Source organism: Phoca vitulina, unplaced genomic scaffold (genome assembly GCF_004348235.1).
Source record: "Phoca vitulina isolate PV1807 unplaced genomic scaffold, GSC_HSeal_1.0 scaffold36, whole genome shotgun sequence".
NCBI classification, from domain to species: Eukaryota; Metazoa; Chordata; class Mammalia; order Carnivora; family Phocidae; genus Phoca; species Phoca vitulina.
In genome coordinates this window covers 6,513,807-6,534,579 of record NW_022589739.1, presented here as the reverse complement: position 1 = coordinate 6,534,579, position 20,773 = coordinate 6,513,807, and the positions used below count along the sequence as shown (strand labels likewise).

Genomic DNA, 20,773 nt, shown 5'->3' with positions numbered 1-20,773 from the left:
CAAACATTATTTATATCAGCAGTCATGGTGGAGCTGGGGAGTATCGTGTCTTCGTGCCCCACAGCGAGAACCACCAATAGTGTGGTGAGACTTGTGATCCTTTCCAAGGCCATGGCTCTTGAGGCCTGCAGACGTCCACCCTTGTACCTCCCTGTGCTTGTGGACTGGTTTGGTGATCCACTGGGTGTCAGGATTTCTTCCGATAGCTTTATGGAATGGATCAATGAGTATAACTTCAAAGCATTTGTACATGGTATCTTAGCCAACCCAGCAAGAATTCAGGACTCTGAGAGCTGCACAGGGGCATCGAGCTCACTCCTCTGGCAAGACTGAAGGCTTCAGGCCGACTTCACCTGGTTTGCACCACAATGGACAGGCTCGCCTTGTAATTGGACCTTCTTCCTCCTGCCCCAATTACAGAAAACTCAGGTTCCACAAAACCTGGATTCATTGTTGCATTCCATCTGTTTATTGGTACTTGTGTCCAGCACGGTGCTAAGCCCTGGGCAAAGGAACGAACAAGAGACAAGAGACACTCCCTCAGGCTCCGGGAGCTCTTCTCAGCACCGTGGAAAGGCAGGCAGTAAGCAGGTGGTCACAATGCAACAGCGTTAAGTGCTAGATGGGGCGGGGCTGTAGAGGCCTCATAGCGGACGACTGTTTTGGCTCTCTATTCCAGTTCCCTTCCAGAGTTCTTCCCTCCTACATGTCCGTCTTCACGGGAGTCCGGGCCTGCCCGACACAGCAGAGCCCAGGTGGCTAGATCCGTGCTCTGCTCCAGTAAACAAAGACAGCCAAGAGTGAACACATGATCCAAGCCCAGTCAGTTGTGGGCTTCTCTCTGGAGCCCTGAACCTGGCCCTAGTGTCCCTGGGAAAGTCAGATGCTGGCACAGGCTCTGGGGTTGGATGGGATGCTCCCAACACTGCTCTAGCAGAGTTCTGTGGTTCAGCCAACCCAGCTTCCCTTCGTCCCCCTTCATTTCTAAGCCTGGTTCTCTGGGCTTCCTTTGCATCCCTTAAGTGGGATGCCAATAAATTCCCTTTCTAGCCTGTCCAGCAACCACGAGCTCGATTGGTACAAACTCCTCAATCTTGGCAGAGAAAGGCCAACTTTCCAAATGTGGGATATTTATGCTAATGCCTGAAGGGATGAGTAAGAAGCTAGATGGAGGGAGAGCTGGGAACAGTAAAGGAGAACAAGGACGCTCACAGGCCCACAAACAGGAGATGGAAAGAAAAAAAAAAATGTAAAGGGGCGAACAGCAGGTAACTACCTTGTTAAATTAAGGAATTTGTATTTTCTTGAGGAAGACTTGGGGCCACTAAAGGGCAGAGGAAGGACCAGAGTTTTACAACAGTGATGTTAAGGGAGTGGAAGGAGAGCAAGATGAACTAGAGGGTGACCCTTACGTCAGTTGCAATAGTTCAGGCTTAAGACAGTGGGGCCTAGACTAGGCAGTGCAGTGGAGATGGCGTTGAAGTCAAGGGTTTCAGATAGTAGTCATGGAAGACGGACAGAATGTGCGAACCGGTTGGGAAATGTCCAGTTGTTGGATTCATCTGGATGACCTGGGAAGGTTTGGACTCTTCAGCATGTAGATGGAACTGGAGCTCTCTAGGAGTTGAGCAGAACAGTAACATGCATGCTGCAGGCTAGAAAAGAGCCTTAAGAAGCCTGAAGGCAAAGAAATAACCAACTGTTGAATGCTTTTGATAGGTCAGTTAAGACTGAGAAATGCCCCTTGGATTTGTCTGCAGATCGGCAGCTCAGGATGGAAGCAGCTCTTCTGAGGTGGAAGCTACTGAGAAGGTAAAGCATGAATTTATGTGTATTAAAATGCCTCCTCATGCCTCTTGCTAGGGACATTTGTATTACCTTTAATTGTGGCCTTGGCCCCGTTTTCAAAAAAAAAATCAGAGGAATGAAACAAATCTTGCCTAAGATCACACTGCTCTGAAGTAGTAAGGATGAATGCGGTCTTAGAACTCAGGTCTTGAGTTCTTCTACTTCCATGTCCAGATCCTGCCACGTAGGACAAATTTGTGATTTGGTTCAATAAATATGCTTACTGTGCGTAGGTCCTGTTCTAGGTGCCGGGGAAACAGCAGCGAACAAAAAAATTTCTATCTCCTCACATGCTGGAGTCAGATATAAATATGCAGTAAGTCACAATAATGGTGGATGTGGCAAATGTAAAAAAGGGTAAGAGGTATAGCAAGGATGTGTTCAGCTACATTTTTCAATAGAGTAGACAGGCCCTAATCAACCTGACACTTGAGCCTTAGGGAGGTGGTCCTCTAGCTACGGGGTGGTGAGGAGAAGAATGCATGGCACATCCCAGGACGCAGGAGCAGAATGAGCAAGGGCAAAAGTTGCAAGAAATTGGATCAGATCAATAGGGTGAGGACAGGAGGGCCGACTAGATCAGATGTAGGGCAGTGTAGACCAAGGCTAGTGTTTTGACTTAGAAATGTTACCAAGTTTTTTGCTACACATCTAAATTCATGAGACTTACCTCTGATATTTTGTCTTGCCATGAAAGTTCCCAAGTCTTCAAATCTAAGATAGTAGTATTCTTCATAAATTTGTGGCTGCTAAAGTCACACACAACTCTTATCAAGTATCACAATGTTTATTGATAGATACAAGTATATAAAATCAGGGCATGAACATGACTTGATAAATTAAGTAGACTTAATTTCAATACTATAATAAGAGGGACCAATTCAAATTCTCACCATTTGTTTCACACCCACAAAACCACTTCAAGGGCATTAACGATCTCTCAAAACTGATCAGTTTTGTGCAAGTAAACCATGTTTCTTTTAAAAAGACTTGTGCACTTGCCCAGGCTCAAGGATATTAAAATCTAGCACATAAAGCCCATTACTAGAGGTAGAAATACAGGCAATATACTATTACGGCAACAACCATCAATTACAGTTAAGAATTTTTCTGTAACAACCAAATGGATAATCAAATATTGCAACAACTCAAGTATTACTGAGCAAAGTGCATTTCTACAGTATTCAGTGTTGCTATTCAGTTTTCTAACTTAAAACAGCCTATGATAACTGGCAGCAAAGAAGGTCCTTGCAATAGACTGCCTCTGCTTGAGAACTTAGGATGTAATTATTGCATGCTGCTAATATACTATCTAAACATTAAAGATACTCCTAAAATATTTGATGGTAGACTATGATTAAGACATTACACTACAAAAAAACCTTATGCAGAAGGAAATCCTAACTGACGTGCTTCTGCTTTAAATATTGTGAAAACATTACAGCGGAATGAATTTTCGCAGTGGTTAGGTCAGATGCAGTTACGTCATAGCAACAGTATGTTTTGCACAATTTAAGGCTTTGGCTGGTTCTTTAGTCAGCTTCTTCCTCGGACTCCTCTTCTTCAGCAGTTTCTAGCCAGGTTAGCCACTGATTCACCTGTGAATTTGTCATTCCACAAAATTAAGCCACACGTAGAGAAGTCAGAAAAACTCAAACCAATAGTTTTGATTTAGGACTGAGCTAGCAAACATACCAAAGGAGAAAAGTTTTAGGTAGTATATCTTTTAGGATTGCTAAAGCCTTCAGAACATACTGCTAGTATTACTTGTCTATTGGCTAGAAGTTATTGTAAAAAGGTGTGGAGGAGTTGTATCTGGGAAGTGGTATACAGCCAGTGAGCTTGGATGTCATTCTGGGACACTACTTCCAGTTACCTCGCAGGTTCATTTTCGTGCAGGACAGGGTCTCGTCCCGAAACTATGATAGGTTTAGCAGGGCTGGGGGGTGGGGTGGAGAAAGAGTCCTAGAAGTAGATTTCCAGCCCCACCCCAGAATTGCTCAATCAGAGTCCCCAAGAACAGGGCTAATGATAAATGCTTCACAGATGCTCCTCACAAAAAGACACTGTGGAGACCAGTGTTTCTCAAAGGCTGCTCCCCTGGAAAACCACAGACCCTTTCATAAGCTAAAGTAGGCAGTTAGCACAATGAGGTAAAGCCATGAAGCGATGAAAGGCTTCAAACAGTGCAGAAGGAGAGGTACAGATAAAACTAATGAAGAGCCTTTAAAACAAATAGAGGATGCAAAATACCAAGTAAATTGAAAAAGCAGACTAAAATGCCTCTAACAGAAGATTTACCTGGAACAAAGCCTTGCCTTTCCCAGGAAATTCTTGGGTTATATCTTCTTTCCAAGCCAAGAAAGCTTCTTCTTCAATAATTTCCATGTCATAAAAGTGAACAAAAAAGCGGAGTAACATGCCTACAAGACAACACGCAATCCCATTATCTAGTGCACTGTTGGGAGACGTGGCCCCCACTCAACCGTGCCCCCAGCCCCGCACTCACCTTTGGGGAAGTTGCTGTGGTAGCAGTGCACCTGCAGAGCATACAGGGCACTGACTTGCAGATCAACGTGATCATGAAGGAATTTCTGCATTACTGGCTTGAAAGAAAGCAGCAGTTGTTTTTCCTGCTCTAACTGTTCTTTGGAAGGAGCAGAGGAAGAATCTGTCTCATCACTGGGTGGGTTTACTTCACTAGAAATATACTGTAAGAAGCTGCAAAGAAAGATCTTGTTAGAAGCCAAAAGCAAAATTCTCCAGCTCAAGAAAGACAATTCTTAGTCCCTAAAGACTTTTTTCTAGTCAATAAAGCATTAACTCTGGAGTTTATCTTACCTAGTCATTAAGATGTTCACAAATCCTTTATCTACATGAAGTTTGGGGGAGATGTTATCTTTAATCCATTTATATATGGTTTGAGGGGATGGATCCAACTTTATTTGCTTTAACAGTTCCTTCTCCAATTTGAGAAGTGGGAATAAGAAACTCAGTCCCTTTCCTTCCAAAATCTCCAACATGCGGTCCTTATTCTGATCAATTTCTGAAGAGACAAAAGCCATCTCCATCATCAGGTAGTTCATTTTAGCCAGTTGGCCTGTCTAGAGAACAGCTGCATAAATTATTTCCCACATGTAGGAGATTAATGTAAAAGAATAAAGAACCCAGCAAAGGAAACACTTAGTATTTGGATCGAATGAAAAGCCATTAAATCATAATCACTTTTTATAAAAGGTGCCATCTAGCCTGTGGTAATGCTTATCACTATCTGGACAGGATAATCAATACAGTGTGATGATTTATATAAATCCACTCAAGGTACTAAAGACTCTCTAGACTTACTATTCAAAACAAAAACGAAAAAATCCCCAGCATTCTCTTACCTGGGAGCATTTTCTGCATATTGACCTTGCTTTGTTGAAAAAGTTCTGTTAACCATTCTCGATCTTGTAATTTAGCTAACTGCTGAAGACAAAGTAAGAAGAGAGGAAAATGGGTGCCACTTTCCAGTGGTTGAGCTAGTTCTGAAATGCTCACCAGCTCTGAAATGATGGCACGAGCTGCAAACTGTGCTAAATAGGATTTCACCAAGGGGATGTCAACCTCCAGTTTGGGGCACTGGTCCAATACATTCAGGAAAGCCTTAGGAGGAATACATAATAACAGTCAGTTTATCAGCTCTCAAATATGAATGCAAAAGAGTCTTCACAGAATCAGACAAATGTTGTACCTGCATAAAGTTGTCACTCGTGGCTATCCCCTCCTGTTTGAGCAAACTGATCAAAGAACTTGCTTTTTCTTTATCTTCATCACTTCTATCTAGTGACAGGATAATTACTTTGCTTAACATCTCAGGAAGAAAGTGTTTAGGAGCCCTCATTTCTCGGACACCACTGACAGCTTCATTTGCATTCCCACTATTCAGATATTCAGTCACAACAGTTTCCTGAAAAGAACATAATCCAAGTATCTTTAGTGTTTTCCTATCTCAGATACATTTCCATGAATTAGACTACGTGATTATTTGAAACTTACAGTTAGTTTAAGTAGTTCTTCCTTTGATGGTGGTGGCTTTTTACTGGTCTTAGCAGGCTTTTCCTGGATAAGTGGTGGATTAGTTTTGAGACCAAGCTGAGGTGTCTAAAAAAACCAAAAAACAGGTATGAATGTTTAAAAAAAACAAAAACAAAAACACACTCATGAAGTTACAGGGAAGACACCAAAAAAATCTTCAGAAAGTACTCTATCAGAAGAAAATGTTGTCATATTGCAGTCATACCTGTCCCAGAGGCGGTGTTTGAGTGCGTGGTGGTTGTGCACTAGGAGGAATCATAGTTATCTGGGGCTGAAGCTTTGGCACTTGATTTTTATTCATTAGGAACGACTGAGCAGGCCTCAGACTAATCTAGAATTGAAAACAAATCAACAACACGCAGTTGGCAAACATTAGATCCAACATCCTACAATTAATTCAGCATATACAAACATCCTAGAACCTAAGGCAGAAATTTTGAGTACTGATGGCTGAAAAAGTTGCTCCATGTTAACGTAACTTCAGGCAAAAAACTAAAGATCTGATCCACACAAAAATAAGATATTGTTTAACAAATCTTGTATTTGTACTAGAATTCTCCTAGGAGAAGCATCACTAAGATATTAAAAATCAGAAAATTAGTTTACAGGAAAATCACAATCGAAGTCTTGACAACCATTTTCTTTGCTCTAACTGAAGACTTTTAAGAGACTTGCCCTCATATCTCATAATCTTCGCTCATAGGACGCTGGACATCCAAAGAAAGAAAAGTAGTACAGAAAAGAAAGAAGAAGGTGAAGAACTCCAGCATTAAGTCCTCTTAATAACGCGTCTTATTTATAATCATCGGGCAATCAATTTCGGATTTGACAAACTTTGGTAGATAAGTAACACAGGCAAATGTACCTCATCTGCATTAAGCTGTCCTTTCTTAGAAAACCGAGGTGGCATATCCTTCGACTGTCCTTGCAGCTGGGATAAGAGTCCCTGACTCTGGTTATGGTAGAGCTGGCTTAGCCCCTATTTTAGAAAGGGAGAAAGAAAGTCTAGATAAAAAGGGGTCCACAAATTATGGTAATCAAGTACCAAAGGGATGAGCCAAGCCATAGGGAAAGTTTAAACTGAATTTGCCCAGAGGAAGTAAAAGATGAAACAAGGGAAGAACAAAAATCTAGCCTGTCAAATAAAGTGCTGTGATTTTACCAATCATAAAAGTATCTTACCCAGTTTTAAGGAACTGTCATAGATAATAAATTTGGTTTAGAAAAACACACAACCCTAAAATATTTTCATTTTTAAAAAAGCAAACAGTAAATCACATACATTACTGTTAATACTTGTTATCTAAGCATTCTCAATGTTTTCTTACCTGGCTTTTCATGAACTTGCCTCCCATCTCTCCAAACTGCGATTGCGTGGGAGGCATGATGTGTCCCCCATGGCCATTGAAGAGTTGATTCGAACGATGACGCCCCATGGTGGGTGAAAATCTATCCTGGATAACTCCTGGACCAGTACCAATTCCGCTACCTTAAAATACATATCGACGAACAAACAACTCTTTACAACTCTGCTACTGTTAAAATGTTGAAGTGTTTTTGTTTTTTTTAATTGAAACCAATTTCAGTCACAATCACCTGGCATTTGTCCAAACATATCAGCAAGTCCTCCAAGTGGGTCCCTATCCATTTTCATCCTGGGTGGCATGAACGGTCCCTCCAGAAAGAAGTCACTTCTCATCCCTTGAGCCATAGGAGCAGGAATAAACACTCCTAGATCCTTTAAAAATAAAGTGAATAAACACCTGATTCTAGACACTATTTCACATAAAACTAAAATCCTTATAACTGAGAAAAACAACTTCTAGGCTACTAAAGTGCTAATTATGTAATTTCTATATATAACTTCTTCCCATATTACACAAGAAACTAAAAACATTAAGCTCCACCAGAGTAAGGAGTCTCACTCAAATAAATGTTAACAGTATCCTTGCAGTTTCATAAACTTAAAAACCACTCAATTAAAAAAAAAATTAAACAAAACAAAACCATCAGCATCTTACTTTTACTGCATCTTGACGGATTTGATTGATCGTCTTTGGTCCATTGTCAAGAAAAGCCTTGCGAGGAACCCAATGGTGTTCTCGCAACTCTACGGTATCCTTTAATTTCAAAAACAGTTTTAGTAAGTTTTAATATTCCCAAAGAGAAGAAATCAGCTTGTCAACATATTTAAACCAGTTTTACCTGCAGCAGGAAACGAATCCTTGCTGGCAATTCCTTACTTAACATCAAGGAGCACATTCGGGCAAAGTACTGATCCATTAAGGACTAATAAAATAGAAAAATACCTAATGAGCAAAAAGTGCTATGGCAAATGAATACTATCATTTAAGTATGTTAAGACTTCTCGGTTTATAATCAAGAATGAGACAATCCCCTGTATCACAAAAACAAATCATTTCATTTAAATAAAATTAAGACAAGCTACTTATACCACTTTTGTCAGCAACACACGTACCTTAGCTCGTTCATGGTCTAATCTAGGTCCCACTGTCCTCATTATCTGACAGAGGCACTCCAAATCCTCTCCCATATCTTTGAGTTGGACTCTCTTCTTCTTTTCCAAAAGCTACCAAAGAAATAAATGCCACAGGTTGACAAAAATCTTACTTGGTTTATAGTTTTTAACACTTCTCCTTATGTTTGCACTGATAGCACACTCATCATACACAGTACTAAGTACAGTACTATTTGGTCTGTATAGAAGAAATCCTTCCAAATTACGCAATTTTAACAGAGGTAGGTAATTCTATCTGTACTTTACAAAACACACCGCATACTTTTAAGTACCTCTTTATAGCATTTAAGTAAGTTCTGCTAGTCATTTGAAGTATTTAACATGCCTACCAACATTCTCCAATGGCACAAAGCAATTATAATGGGACTTTCCCCCAAATGATGACGTACCAAACGACTGACCTAAACCTAAATTCCCATACTTACTGTTTTGATGCACTTATGAAGGATAGATTCATGAATAAGATCAAGCTTTCCAAGTTCTCCAATGAATTTGATGTTCCCCAACATCTTGATCTTAGCAATGGCTCTCTGTTCCTCCTCCTCGGGGAGGAGGGGATTTTCACGCTTATCATAGACTGAAAATAAACAAAAAAAGTCAACTTTCAGAATAAAGTTGAAAATACACAGTACTATGTAAGTATCAAATATAAACTCTCACCATCAACATTTCTGGTTCGGTTTTCAAATTCATCTTGTAATTTGGAAATTAGGAGGCGTCTGAATGTCTACAGGAAACAAAGACATTTGGCAGGTTTTCTTAATGAAATCTTTCAAATCAATTTTAAAATAAGCAAGCGAACACCACCACTTACTGTGCTTTGCTTCTGTCCTGGTTGACCCTCTGCTGCTGGGCCATCAAAGTTTGGTGCATCTTCTGCCAATCGCAGACATAGCTGAGCATACAGTGAGCTATACTTTGGCTCTTCTAGGGCTTTGTCCACAATCTACAGAAAACAGGCATGTTTTAAACTAAACACGACAACTTTTTGAAAGAACCCTTGCTTTAACTTAATACTTCCTTGCAAGTCTTAAGGATCTTTACATCTTGTGGTAACTTTCTGACAAAATCTAGGCCTCATCTACCTTGTAAAATGATTAGCACACAGCCTGGAAAAACATATGCACTTATATATTAGCTCGAAGATGGTACCAAAAAAGTCCAACTGTACAGATCTCATATGAGTAACACCCTACCACCAAGAGTTGAAAATATCTTGGGATATTGAAGCTATGAACAGATACTGGAATCTTACTATCAACTATCCTACGATTCATTTCTAAGACCAAAATAGGCTTTCCACAGAAAGAAAAACAAAAAAACCCCCCCAAAACCTGAATAGCTGTGCTTAGCCCGTCTTAACTCTCCAAACATAATATGAACATGTATTTTTTTAGTACGAACAATTTAAAATGCACCTTTTATGACAGAGGACAACCACACTTGGGCAGTAAGCACTCTGTAATGTATCCAATTATCAAATCACTATGTTGTACATCTGAAACTAACATTTTATGTCTATACTTCAATATAAAAATAAACCTTCACCTCTCAAATCTGATGCTATTAAAAGTTGGTAGTTCTTTAAAATCAACAGCACAATTCAAAAATACATGTATCTAGTTCACACCTGAGTTTTAAGCAACAGTGCAAGTGTACCAAAAAAACCCCCTTGGGTTTGTTAACTATTTTACTCTCCTCTCAGTTAAGCCAACTTTTAACTTACCAGCAGTATGACCCCTTTAAGGATGAGTTTAGACTCTACACCCACATTGAGGAGCTCAAGGCATAGCTTGTCAAACTTTTCAGGAGTAAGCTTATTTAGTATGCTGGGGAGAAAGGAATCACACTGAAGTGTCAGGCAATACACAAAGAATTAGAATTGAAAAACAACTTTTTAAGTTATGTTCATTTTTTTCTTCCATCACTGAGTATCTAAGACCTATCTTCTTACCCATCTAGCCAAGATTATGTTAAAATAAACCTCTCACTATTATTTAGATCATATCTGTACCTGCTGGGGGTTCCCAGCTGTTTGACAAATCTTTCTCACTATCTCAAAACCCAGAGAACAAGAATCTCCTTATTATCAAGACTAAAATCCAGGAACTAAGACCATTATGTTCCATGCTTCAGTGGGTTACACACCAGGCATGGGAAACAGAACAAAAAGGTTTGTGGATTTTAACCCAATGACTGCAAGCAACTCTTAAAGCCTCAAGATACCTATATGCTGCTGTCTTCAATTTAAGATAAAACTGCCAACACTGGCATTCATTAAAATATACACTCTGGACATGAACACTGCCTTCTGGATAATATAGCACATACACAAGAAAAACACAGCCAACTCATTCCCCCTCCCCCTCCTTTTAGTAAAAGACAAAACCGATCTATAAACTTACCCTCTTACTTTCCTGAAGATTGCATCATGTCGTTCTTTTTCATTTGCGGAGTTGTTTGCTGCGGAGTTGTCATCTCGTCTAGTGCTTCGTGCAGGAATCCATTTCTGAGCGTTTTGCCCTGGGGTTTTCCCCAGGAACTCGCTAGTAAAAATTAAGATATATAATTAAAATTTAATTTAAATGTAAACCCTAGCACTGTGACATATCAAATGTCATACCGATCAGACAGCTTTCTAAATAGAAAGTTTACATTTTTTCAACTTCCCTTACAACTAAGCAACTCACAATCAGTGCTTCTCAAACGGTGTGCATCAGAATCACCTGAAGGGCTTGTTAAGACAGACTGCTGGGCCCACCCCCAGTTTGTTTTACTGGAACCGGGAAAGGGCCAGATATTTTGCATTTTTAACAAACTCCCAGATGATGCCAATGCTGCTGCTCCAAGAGCCACACCTTAAGAACATCTTCTAATGTCCCATGACCATGTTGCATGCATACTACTTTACTACCGATCAGTATGGATAACTGCTAATAATTTCTGATTTCAGAAATTACATTACTGAAAATAATCCAGAGAGTTAAGAGAATAAAATAGCAGTCTGAGAGCCCTAATTCAGTGATTTACCAAAATAACAATCAAGAGCTGATATTCTAATAAGGATATGTAGCAGAAACCATGCCTGGTAGGATTAGGATTCCTGATATCTGTTGCTGTATGTACTCTTATGTGTGAGAAAGACTATTAATCTAAATCTGTTTTATAAAGCTCATTGTTACTACACACTTACTATACCTGTTGCCAGCAGTCTTGGGATAGTGCTGAGGTGCACCCCTACTTCCTCCTCCGCCCGAAGAAGCACTATTAAAAAAAAAAAAAAAAAATATGCCAATTGTCTCACCTAAAAGAGCTAATGGGTCTCTTTAATTATTCTGTATTTCAGAAATTACACCACAGATGAAGACTGAACTTGGGCCTAATGGAAATGACATTTATCTTCCAGATGGCAAACAGAAGATAATGAAAATTTAAGAACTTAAAAAAAAGTAAATGGCATTATTATACATTAAACTTGCAGCACATTAAGTCAGAATTATTTGGCGTGGTAATTATTTTAATCTTGTGATTGACCTCTTCATAACAATTGCCAAAAATAAATCTACACATACCTGAAACGAGAAGCACCCCCTTCTGCGATCGCACTCTCCACTTTGGCGGCTTGACAACGAAGAATCTTCAAAAGAATAATATTAATGGATGGGGTGGGGAGGGAAGAGGTTGGGAGAAATGAAAAACCTAGAATGAGAAAGAGTACCAAAATTAGACACTGCTAATATACCAACATATCAATCTATAAACCTTCCTTCAATTATAATTTATTTTACTTTAGATCCTGGCACTGCAGTTGATTGAACTTTCACTGCACTGCAGATGGATCTAAGACTAAAACTGAATGTACTCAAACACAAATGGACAGATTTTATTCTGTTTAGCCACCTGGAAATTCCCTTTATGTTCAAAGATGCGAAGAGCCTTCGCAGAAACAGAACATCCCGCCTGTGAATAAACCTTCTGAAAGAGCCACTTTCTTGAGAACTGAGCACTGAGATCAGTAACACAAAATCTAACTCCATCAACACGACCACATTATGTGGGAAATGTCCTAAGCTTTCACTGCCTCGACGACGAGCCCAGCGGACTAGACAAGGAATAACTAAAGGCTGTTGGGTTTTCTTCACTGTCCATTCTTTCAACACCCCCGCACAGAGGGCATCCGGGAAGATGCGAGAGGGACTTAGGTGTACAGTGGCTGGCACTCGGCAGGCGGAAGACACGGGCAACAACATGGCAGCAGGAACCTCCGCCCATTTTTCCCCTTCCTGGGAACAAAAGAGCAGTGGATTCCTCCCACCCAGGCTGGAGTTAGGGAAGTGCTTCCGACAGCCTCCCCGCGAAGCCGCTGGGGACAAGCCTCGGCGGGGAGGAGCGGAGGCCGCCCCCGCCGGCCCAGCGCCCCGCTCTTTGTTCTCCAGGCAGGAAGGCGGCCTCCTTCCCACCCGCCGCCTCCAAGCGGACCCCCTCCTTCCCCATAAATCCCCGAGGGACTGACAGCCGCCTCTCCGTTCCCTTCCCAGCTGACAAAAGGACGCAAATTCTTTCCTTTCCCCTCTCCTGTCCCAGGCGGGGCCCGCTCCCCGCCGGCACCGGGGCCTCAACATACCGCCTCCCCGCCGGGAGGCCGGGCTCCGGGACTCCTGCGCCTCGGCTGGTCCCGCGCCAACGGCCGGGCCCTCCCCGCCAGCCGGCACGTCGCTCCCCGCTGCGGCACGCGCAGCCCCGCCACGCTCTCTCCCCGTCCGAGCACACCAGCGCCTCGGCCCGCCCGGACCCCGGCCACCGACACCCACGATGGCGGCTGCAGGCCGCCACGGCTGCCGGTTTCCTTCTACTCCATCAGCAACGCGAAAGGAGAACAAAGGTGAATAATTTCTAGGTGCCTGAACAGCGGAAAAAAAGCTAACAAGGGTCGCCCCGCCCGTCTCCGCCTGCGGCCGCCATTTTGTACCGCTCGAGAAGAAGCGGCCAGGGGACGGCGGCCATTTTAGAGCGCTCTACTCGGCGGCGGCGGCGGCGGCGGCGGCTCCACTCACCTTCACCGAGAACTCAGCAGCTGCCGTCGCAGCTGCCTCCTCAGGATCCGGTCGTCGGGGACAGGGAAGGGAGGGGAAAGGGGAACGGAAAACAAAAAAGGGGGAGGGAAGGGGGAGGAAGGAGTCGGAACGGCTTGGAAACGCTCAGTTCAGAGGAGTCGCTGCTGCAGCCACCACCCGGTACTCGCCGCCACCTCCATAGAGCTCCGACTCGCTGCTGGCGCTGAGGCGTGTCTGAAGCTGAACTTATCACTCTGGGGCAGCCGAACCCACCAGAGCCGCCCCGAATGGCTCCTTCGCCGCCCAATCAGCCGCCGGACTTCAGCTTGCCACCAATCCGCGCAGAGCGGCGGGGAGGAGCCACAGGGCCAAGCTCGGTTGCGGCGCACTGCCACCGCAGTGCGCAAAGCCATATTCGCGAAGGCTCTGAAGCCAAGCTAGTGGCGTAAGGGGAGCTGAGTACGGTCGAGATGTGGGCCACTTGCGTAAAGTCGGAGAGCCCTTCTGAGTCTGCGTTGGTGTGGCTGTCTCATCTTCCTCCTGTCTCTTTGTTCCCTGACTCTACCCCATGCCCGAGTTATTCATACCCCTTCCCCTCTACCTCGTTTTCTCAGCGGGAATGGCGGGGGCGGGGGGAGGGTGCGAGGGACCTTTCCCCTACCCTACCGGATTCCTGTCCGTGGCGTGTCAGAGCATTGATCTTCCTGGCGCCCCCAAGGCGTCGTGATTGCCCCTCGCAGGCTGGGCCTCCCCGGGACGGGCCTGTAGGTTTGAGGCCTGGCGCCCCCGGGGCGCAGTGCCTGGAATAACTATCGGTCTCCAGGTGCTCAGCGTCAGCAGCTTTAGGTGGGGGAGCCGGGAGAATAGGGTTCAGGAAACAAGACGGTGCACCCAGATGCGTAAAGAAGGCTTCATTCAGCTCCCTATTTATTCCACCCCCTGCAGAGTGAATGAGAAAGGGATAAAAGGAAGGGGTTTATTGTCTTTGTACCTCACACGAGAAGCAGCTTTTCCCGAAGGAATGTCCGGCCAGCGGTCACGGAGGAATACCCAGACCATACCAGACTTCTTTGGAAGAAGTGTTTGCGGAGCGCGGGCGTTTGGAGGATTTTAATTGCTAGCTCCCGGTTTTTGTTTTTTGGATTTTGTTTGTTTTTAAGCACGTTGAAGACTGTCAGCTGTGTATTTCCATTTTATGTAAGCTCCACCATAACAAATAGGATTAGGCTTTTCCAAGCCTTCAGGATGAACTATTAATACTTCTCAGGTAATATTTTAAAGTAGGGCTATCGTAAAATGAAGTGTTCCATCGTTTGCGACATTTTAGCTACATGAAAATGGAGTCCTGGCTATACAAAAATGGAGTCATGTTTCCATATACTTAGCAGAAATTTCCCCATCTTCATTTTGAACATGCAGTTCTTGATACAATGTGTATCAAAAGCAAGAAACTGTTTTAACATGCATATCTTTTAAAGAAAGTGTCCAATAAAGGGCAGGGTTTTCAAAGACCAGACTTAACGTTTGACATGTCAAAACAGCTCTTGGTGTTGAAAGCACCTAGTCGGTAATACAGTCTTCATGAAAGTTGCAGTTTGTCCTAGGACGTTTAAACCTGATAATAGAGGGGTGTGGTGCGGCTCTGAAGATTTCTAACACAATTCCAGCATCTTTAGATCTTTGCCATATATGAGGCTGATCATTACCCCTCATTATATTACTACAGTTATTGCTATTAAGTCAATTTCACTTGAACTTAAACAAGTGGAAAATATCTCATTGTTGGAGGTAGTTACATGTGGAAAATAAAAGACATTTTGGGGAAGGGTGAAAATTGTGTTTCAAATACAAGAGGATTCACTTTGTAATTTCAGGACCCTTGTCGCTTCAAAATAACACCAGAACAATATTTCTTTATAATATTATTACAGGGCTTTACAGTTTGCAAAAATGTTTTCATTTTTGTGATACTTTATTTTTAAATAACTGGTTTACATTCTTCATAACTGATAATACATTAATCTGATGGAATAATGTTCAAAAACACTAGTCCAGATTTCAAAGATAGTATTTACCAAGCCCTAAAACCAGAATGGTCTTTTGAGGAGCCTGAAACTCAATAATTAAAAATAAAAAAGGTTTTACTTAATCTTTGCTGATTGTGAACCCCTCTGCTATGGACTTCGCAGTGTGTGTGAGAAACTGGGCTGGGAGAAAGTAACCCAATGTAAAAAGGTGAAAATACGGATAAAATGTAATCTTTCAATTATCTTTCAATCAGTAGGAGAGAGATTCACAGTTTTGAAATGTTTCCATCACATCATGGATGTATGAAAATTCAAGTCATTATCTGGAATTTAGCTTTTAGTTTATAGAAAATTGAATTTTAAATACACCCACTTCAATCTGCTAGTTTTAACATTTCCATTTTATGTCAGTTTTCTATAAGACTGCAAAGCTCTTAAAGAGTCCTGACTGACTTGTTAACTCATATATTGTTGCATTCTTTTAACTAATCATGTCAAATGCTGGTTATTATTCTAACACATACAACTCCTGGAGCATCTGCTACCTTCTCTGTGCTTAAGGATTCCCCCTAATAATACATCTCCGGCTCACATCTCTTAAGTTCAGTTCTGAATTTCTAACAGCCTATTATTAATCAGAGATGCACACTTGCAGCCATATTTCGTTCGGGCCACACAGTAATTTTAAACATTTGAATTAGTTGACATTTAAATTTTAGGAGATTTTACACAAATCTAGATTTACATCTTTTCATGAAAAATCTTAAAATACGGCAATACTGGGCCTGAAATTCCAACAGGGCAACATTTAAGTATAGCTGAGTAGTGACTGCCTCATTTAAGTGTTTTCATTTCACCGCAGTTAACTCTGACTTGATCCACTCATTTATGTTCCTGTCTGGCCTCTACAGCCATTTTGCTTTTTTGAGTTATTTGTTCAAACTCAAACAATTCAGTATGTGACCGATCATCTTCCTATTATAAGGAAAAGGAGTCAGACTGGTTAGTTCAACTACCTTCTCTACCTCTTACTGTGTAACGTTGGACAAATTATTTAACTGCTCTCTCTTCTTAAGTTTCTAAATCTGTAAAATGGGAATAACAGTATTTATAGAGTTGTACAGATTAAATGAGATTAATGTATGTAAAGCACATAACATAGTCCCAGACATAATTACTTAATGTCTGTTACCATATTATCAATATTGATTAACCAACTGACAACTACTTTAGTTTTCCTAAGGATTCCACTAGTATTCTATACTAGAAACTTGACTCTACATTTTCTCTTTCCTTTTGATCATGAACACAAAATGTCTTTTATTTTCCACATGTAACAAATACTCAATTAATTACTAAGTCCTTGTGTTACTTCCCTCTAAATCATCTTTTCCCTACATTCATCTTCTTCCCTACAATGTTATTGCTTACATGCTAATCTAGGCCTTAGTATATTTTTCTCTTAAATTATTGGAAATTTCCAGTTGGTCTCCTATAATCTTTTCCCTTTACTCTGTATACTCATATTAGTCCTCCTTAAAACACTTTTTTCCCAACATATTAACCACCATGTTCAAGAATATTGGTGCTTCACTATTTTCTGCATCAGTTGATCTCAACCTTGGCTGCACAGTAGAATCACCTGAGGACCTTTTATTTTTTTATTATTTGTTTTTTAAAATCTTTTATTTTTAAGTAATTTCTATACCCAACGTGGGGTATTGAACTCAAGACCCCGAGATCAAAATCATACACTCTACTGAGACTGCCAGGCCCTCCCTCCTCCCCACCACCTGCCCCCAAGGACCTTTTAAAATAATGTCCAGGGTGCATCCAGGACCAGATAAATCTGAATCTCTCAGAGTGGAATCCAGGCATCAACCACTTTTAAAGCTCTCCATGTGATTCCAATGTACAGTTAAGGTTTGAGAACTACTATAGCACGTCAGAGTTTCATAGGAAATAATTTTACAGCTGAAGAAAACCCTAAGAAAAGGAAACTGGGTTCTAGAAAAGATAAAGGACTTTCCCCAAGTAGGGAAACAGGCGTTAGAACCCAGGGATCCCAGGTCATAATGCTTTTGCCTAGCTTTCAAGCCCTTCATATTCTGGCCCTACCCTATCTCTCTGATGGCCTTCTTTTTCGCCACTCCCAGACACACAATCTTCTCTCATAGAGCCAGTTAAACTGGTATCGCTGCCTCAAAAAATTCACTCTACTGATTCTCCATTGCTTCCAGTTTTGAGGCCATTCTCATTTATCCCCTCTACCAATTCATTTCTGAAGCACAGATATGGGTATATAATTGCCCTGCTCAAAAAACGTCAGTAAGGTTTCCCATAACAGGATAACATCCAGACTCCTTAGTTTGGTATAAAAGGCCCTTTGCAAACTTGTTTTACACTACTTCCCTGTTCCTAGGCACATCCCTCCTCCATTCCTAGTTATCCATAATTTAGTTCTACGGTACTCAAATTTTGCTTCATTATTACACCAGTGTTCTATATCATATGACTAAAATTTGGAGTTCTTTGTCTACTTGGCAGAAAAAAATAAAGCTAATGAGTTAACATACTAGACATGGAGCTTGGGCTTAATCTGTCTTTAAGGAGCTCACAATCTAGACAAAAGATACATACACCAATTACATACAAGGATAGGGAAGGATAGAACAAATGCTAAACTGAGCCACCAAGAAAGAGTGCTATAAGTTTTCATGAGACTGTGGCCATCCTTCCTTGAGTGCCGGAATGATGATTTGGGACTGTCTATATGGGCAAAGAAAATTCCTGAGCTGATCAGAACTCTGATGATTTTTAGTTTAAAGCTAATCAGTTTTAATTGATTGGAGTGATGTTTTAGGGAAATCAACCTTGTGCCTGGAGTAGAACGGATTGAAAGGCAAACCTGAAGATAGGGAAATCAGAAAGCTATGTACTTATGTACTGTATTATTTTTATGGGGCTTATTTTTATCTCCATTTCAAAATCAAAAGGTCCTTGAGATCAGGAACATTTCTTTTGCATTTCCAGTAGAGTTTTTTGTACACAGCAGGAGCTGAGAAAATATTTATGCATAGTATCCTGTTGACATTTATTCATTTTTCTCTTGGCTTTGGTGACTTTACATTTTCCAGGATTTCCTCCTACCTCATTGTCTCCTTCACCAATTCAGCTGTCTTTTCTGGCTTCTCCTCCTCTGCTTGACCTCTAAATATTAAAGTACCCAAGGATTTATTCTGGACCTTCTACTCTTCCTTCTGAATACTTTCCCCCTATCCTATGACTTTAAATACCATTTACATGATGATGATTTCCACATTCATAACTCCATCTCTGATTCATCCCTCCCCCCATGCAAGCTATAGATATATATATCGAATTGCCTACTGAAATTTCCCCTTGGGTATCTGAAAGGCATTTCAAATTTAACATGTTCAGAATAGATTTTCCTCCATTGTTCACCATCTGCCAGTTGCTAAGGCCAAACCCTATGAATTATTCTTAATTCTGGTCTCTCTTCTCCCATATCCAATGCATCAAAGTTCTACTGCCACTATCTCCAAAATATATCTTAAGTTGGTCCACTTCTCTTGTCTACATTGCTGTCACTTTAACCTAGCCACCATTATCTCTAGCTTGGATTACTGCAATAGCCTCCTAACTGGTCTCTCAACTTCATCTCTTGCTCTTTAATACATTCTTTACCCAGAATCCAGTCATTTTCAAAAAATGAAAATCAGATAACACCGCTTCCATGTTTAAAACCCTTTGATCATGGATATACATTATATTCACAGTGAAATCCAAACTTCTCATTGTGGCTTACATAGCTTTACATGATCCAGTCCTTAAATATCACTCTGGCTTTATCTCCTATCACGTTCCTCCCTGTCCTCTATACTTCAGTCACACTGGTCTTTTTTTCTGTTCTTCACACATTTCAAGTTCCTGCAAAGCTTTCTTTTCCTCAAACATGCAAAAGCTATAGCTACTTCTTTTTCAAGGGCCACTGTCCAAAAAGCTCTTATTCCAGTTTTTTTCCATGGCTGGCTCTTTTTCATAATTTAGCACTCAGCTTTATTAACTGTGGTCACCTCTTTAGAAAAGCCTTCCCTCCTGATCATCCTATATAATATTTCCTTTTCCAGCCATTCTATCATTATTATTCCACTTATTTTTTTTTTTAAGATTTTATTTATTTGACAGAGAGAGACACAGTGAGAGAGGGAACACAAGCAGGGGGAGTGGGAGAGGGAGAAGCAGGCTTCCCGCCGAGCAGGGAGCCCAACGCGGGGCTCAATCCCAGGACCCTGGGACCATGACCTGAGCTGAAGGCAGACACTTAACGACTGAGCCACCCAGGCGCCCCTCCACTTATTTTTTTTCATAGTCCTTATCACTGTATGAAATGATTTTACATTCTTTCTTGTATATTGTCTGCTTACTGCATTAGTATGTAAGCTGAATGACAGCAGGAACCCTGCCTGTCATTTTCACTGTTATATCCCTTAGACACAGTGCTTTTAGAAGTTTCTGGCATATAGTAAACGTCAGTGAATATTTATTGAATATAATATATATTCTCTTATTTGAGTCTCAGTACAAATCATGTGGGTAGGTAGGGAAGTGTCATTTCCCATTTTAAAGATAGGGAAATTGAAGGTTAGGTGACTTTTCCAATGTAATTCAGTTAGACTGTGGCAGGATCTCATACTTTCCCAAGTGCCCCAAGCTCTCTCTTTTCTACAGCAACATTACTAACTACAATGGGGATGTTCCTTTTTTTTTTTTTTTTTTTGGTCACTTATTTATTTAAAGATTTTGTTTATTTGTCAGAGAGAGAGAGAGCACAAGCAGGGGGAGTGGCAGGCAGAGGGACAAACAGGCTCCCCACTGAGCAAGGAGCCCAATTCGGGACTCCATCCCAGGACCCTGAGATCATGACCTGAGCTGAAGACAGATGCTTAACCAACTGAGCCACCCAGGCGTCCCTTTTTTGGTCACTTTTGCATGCAATGTGTAAGATGCTTGCATTAGTTTCCTGTGGCTGCTATAAAAAACTGTCCCAAAGTGAGTGGTTGAAAACAACATAAATTAACTTTGTCACACTTCTGGAGGTCTGAAGTCCAAAATCAAGGTGTTAGCAAGGCTGTACTCCCTACAGAGGTTCTAGAGAATTCTCTAAAATCCATCTCTTGCCTTTTCCAGCTTCTGGTGGTTGTTGG

The 20,773-nt window shown here is 41.4% G+C and overlaps 1 protein-coding gene and 1 non-coding gene across 2 annotated transcripts; both read right to left on the bottom strand.

The window, feature by feature from the left end:
- Positions 1–2,619: 2,619 nt before the first annotated feature.
- On the bottom strand, positions 2,620–13,931 carry EIF4G2 (eukaryotic translation initiation factor 4 gamma 2). Its single transcript, XM_032426822.1, has 23 exons — positions 13,703–13,931; positions 13,519–13,530; positions 12,037–12,163; positions 11,663–11,728; positions 10,870–11,010; positions 10,191–10,293; positions 9,279–9,410; positions 9,125–9,191; positions 8,890–9,041; positions 8,405–8,515; positions 8,131–8,214; positions 7,947–8,045; positions 7,522–7,663; positions 7,254–7,414; positions 6,791–6,904; positions 6,131–6,256; positions 5,887–5,991; positions 5,582–5,797; positions 5,235–5,493; positions 4,690–4,894; positions 4,358–4,569; positions 4,150–4,271; positions 2,620–3,446 (listed from the first exon to the last, which is right to left on the bottom strand). Exons 1-23 carry the CDS (start codon positions 13,929–13,931, stop codon positions 3,381–3,383), a joined length of 3,051 nt encoding a protein of 1,016 aa, XP_032282713.1. The 3' UTR covers positions 2,620–3,380.
- LOC116646605 lies at positions 6,597–6,738 on the bottom strand. The gene has a single exon (XR_004302154.1). It is a non-coding gene; the product is annotated as a small nucleolar RNA SNORD97 (small nucleolar RNA).
- Positions 13,932–20,773: the final 6,842 nt, after the last annotated feature.

What these genes read in the sequence shown, in the direction of transcription:
- EIF4G2 (XM_032426822.1), bottom strand. Translation starts at nt 13,931, where the DNA reads ATGGCTTTGCGCACTGCGGTGGCAGTGCGCCGCAACCGAGCTTGGCCC. An exon ending in ATCTTCAGGAAAGTAAGAGG is followed by an intron (nt 10,294 to 10,869) that starts GTAAGTTTATAG and finishes CTTTCTCCCCAG; the next exon opens with CATACTAAATAAGCTTACTC. An exon ending in CCGAACCAGAAATGTTGATG is followed by an intron (nt 9,042 to 9,124) that starts GTGAGAGTTTAT and finishes GTTTATTTTCAG; the next exon opens with TCTATGATAAGCGTGAAAAT.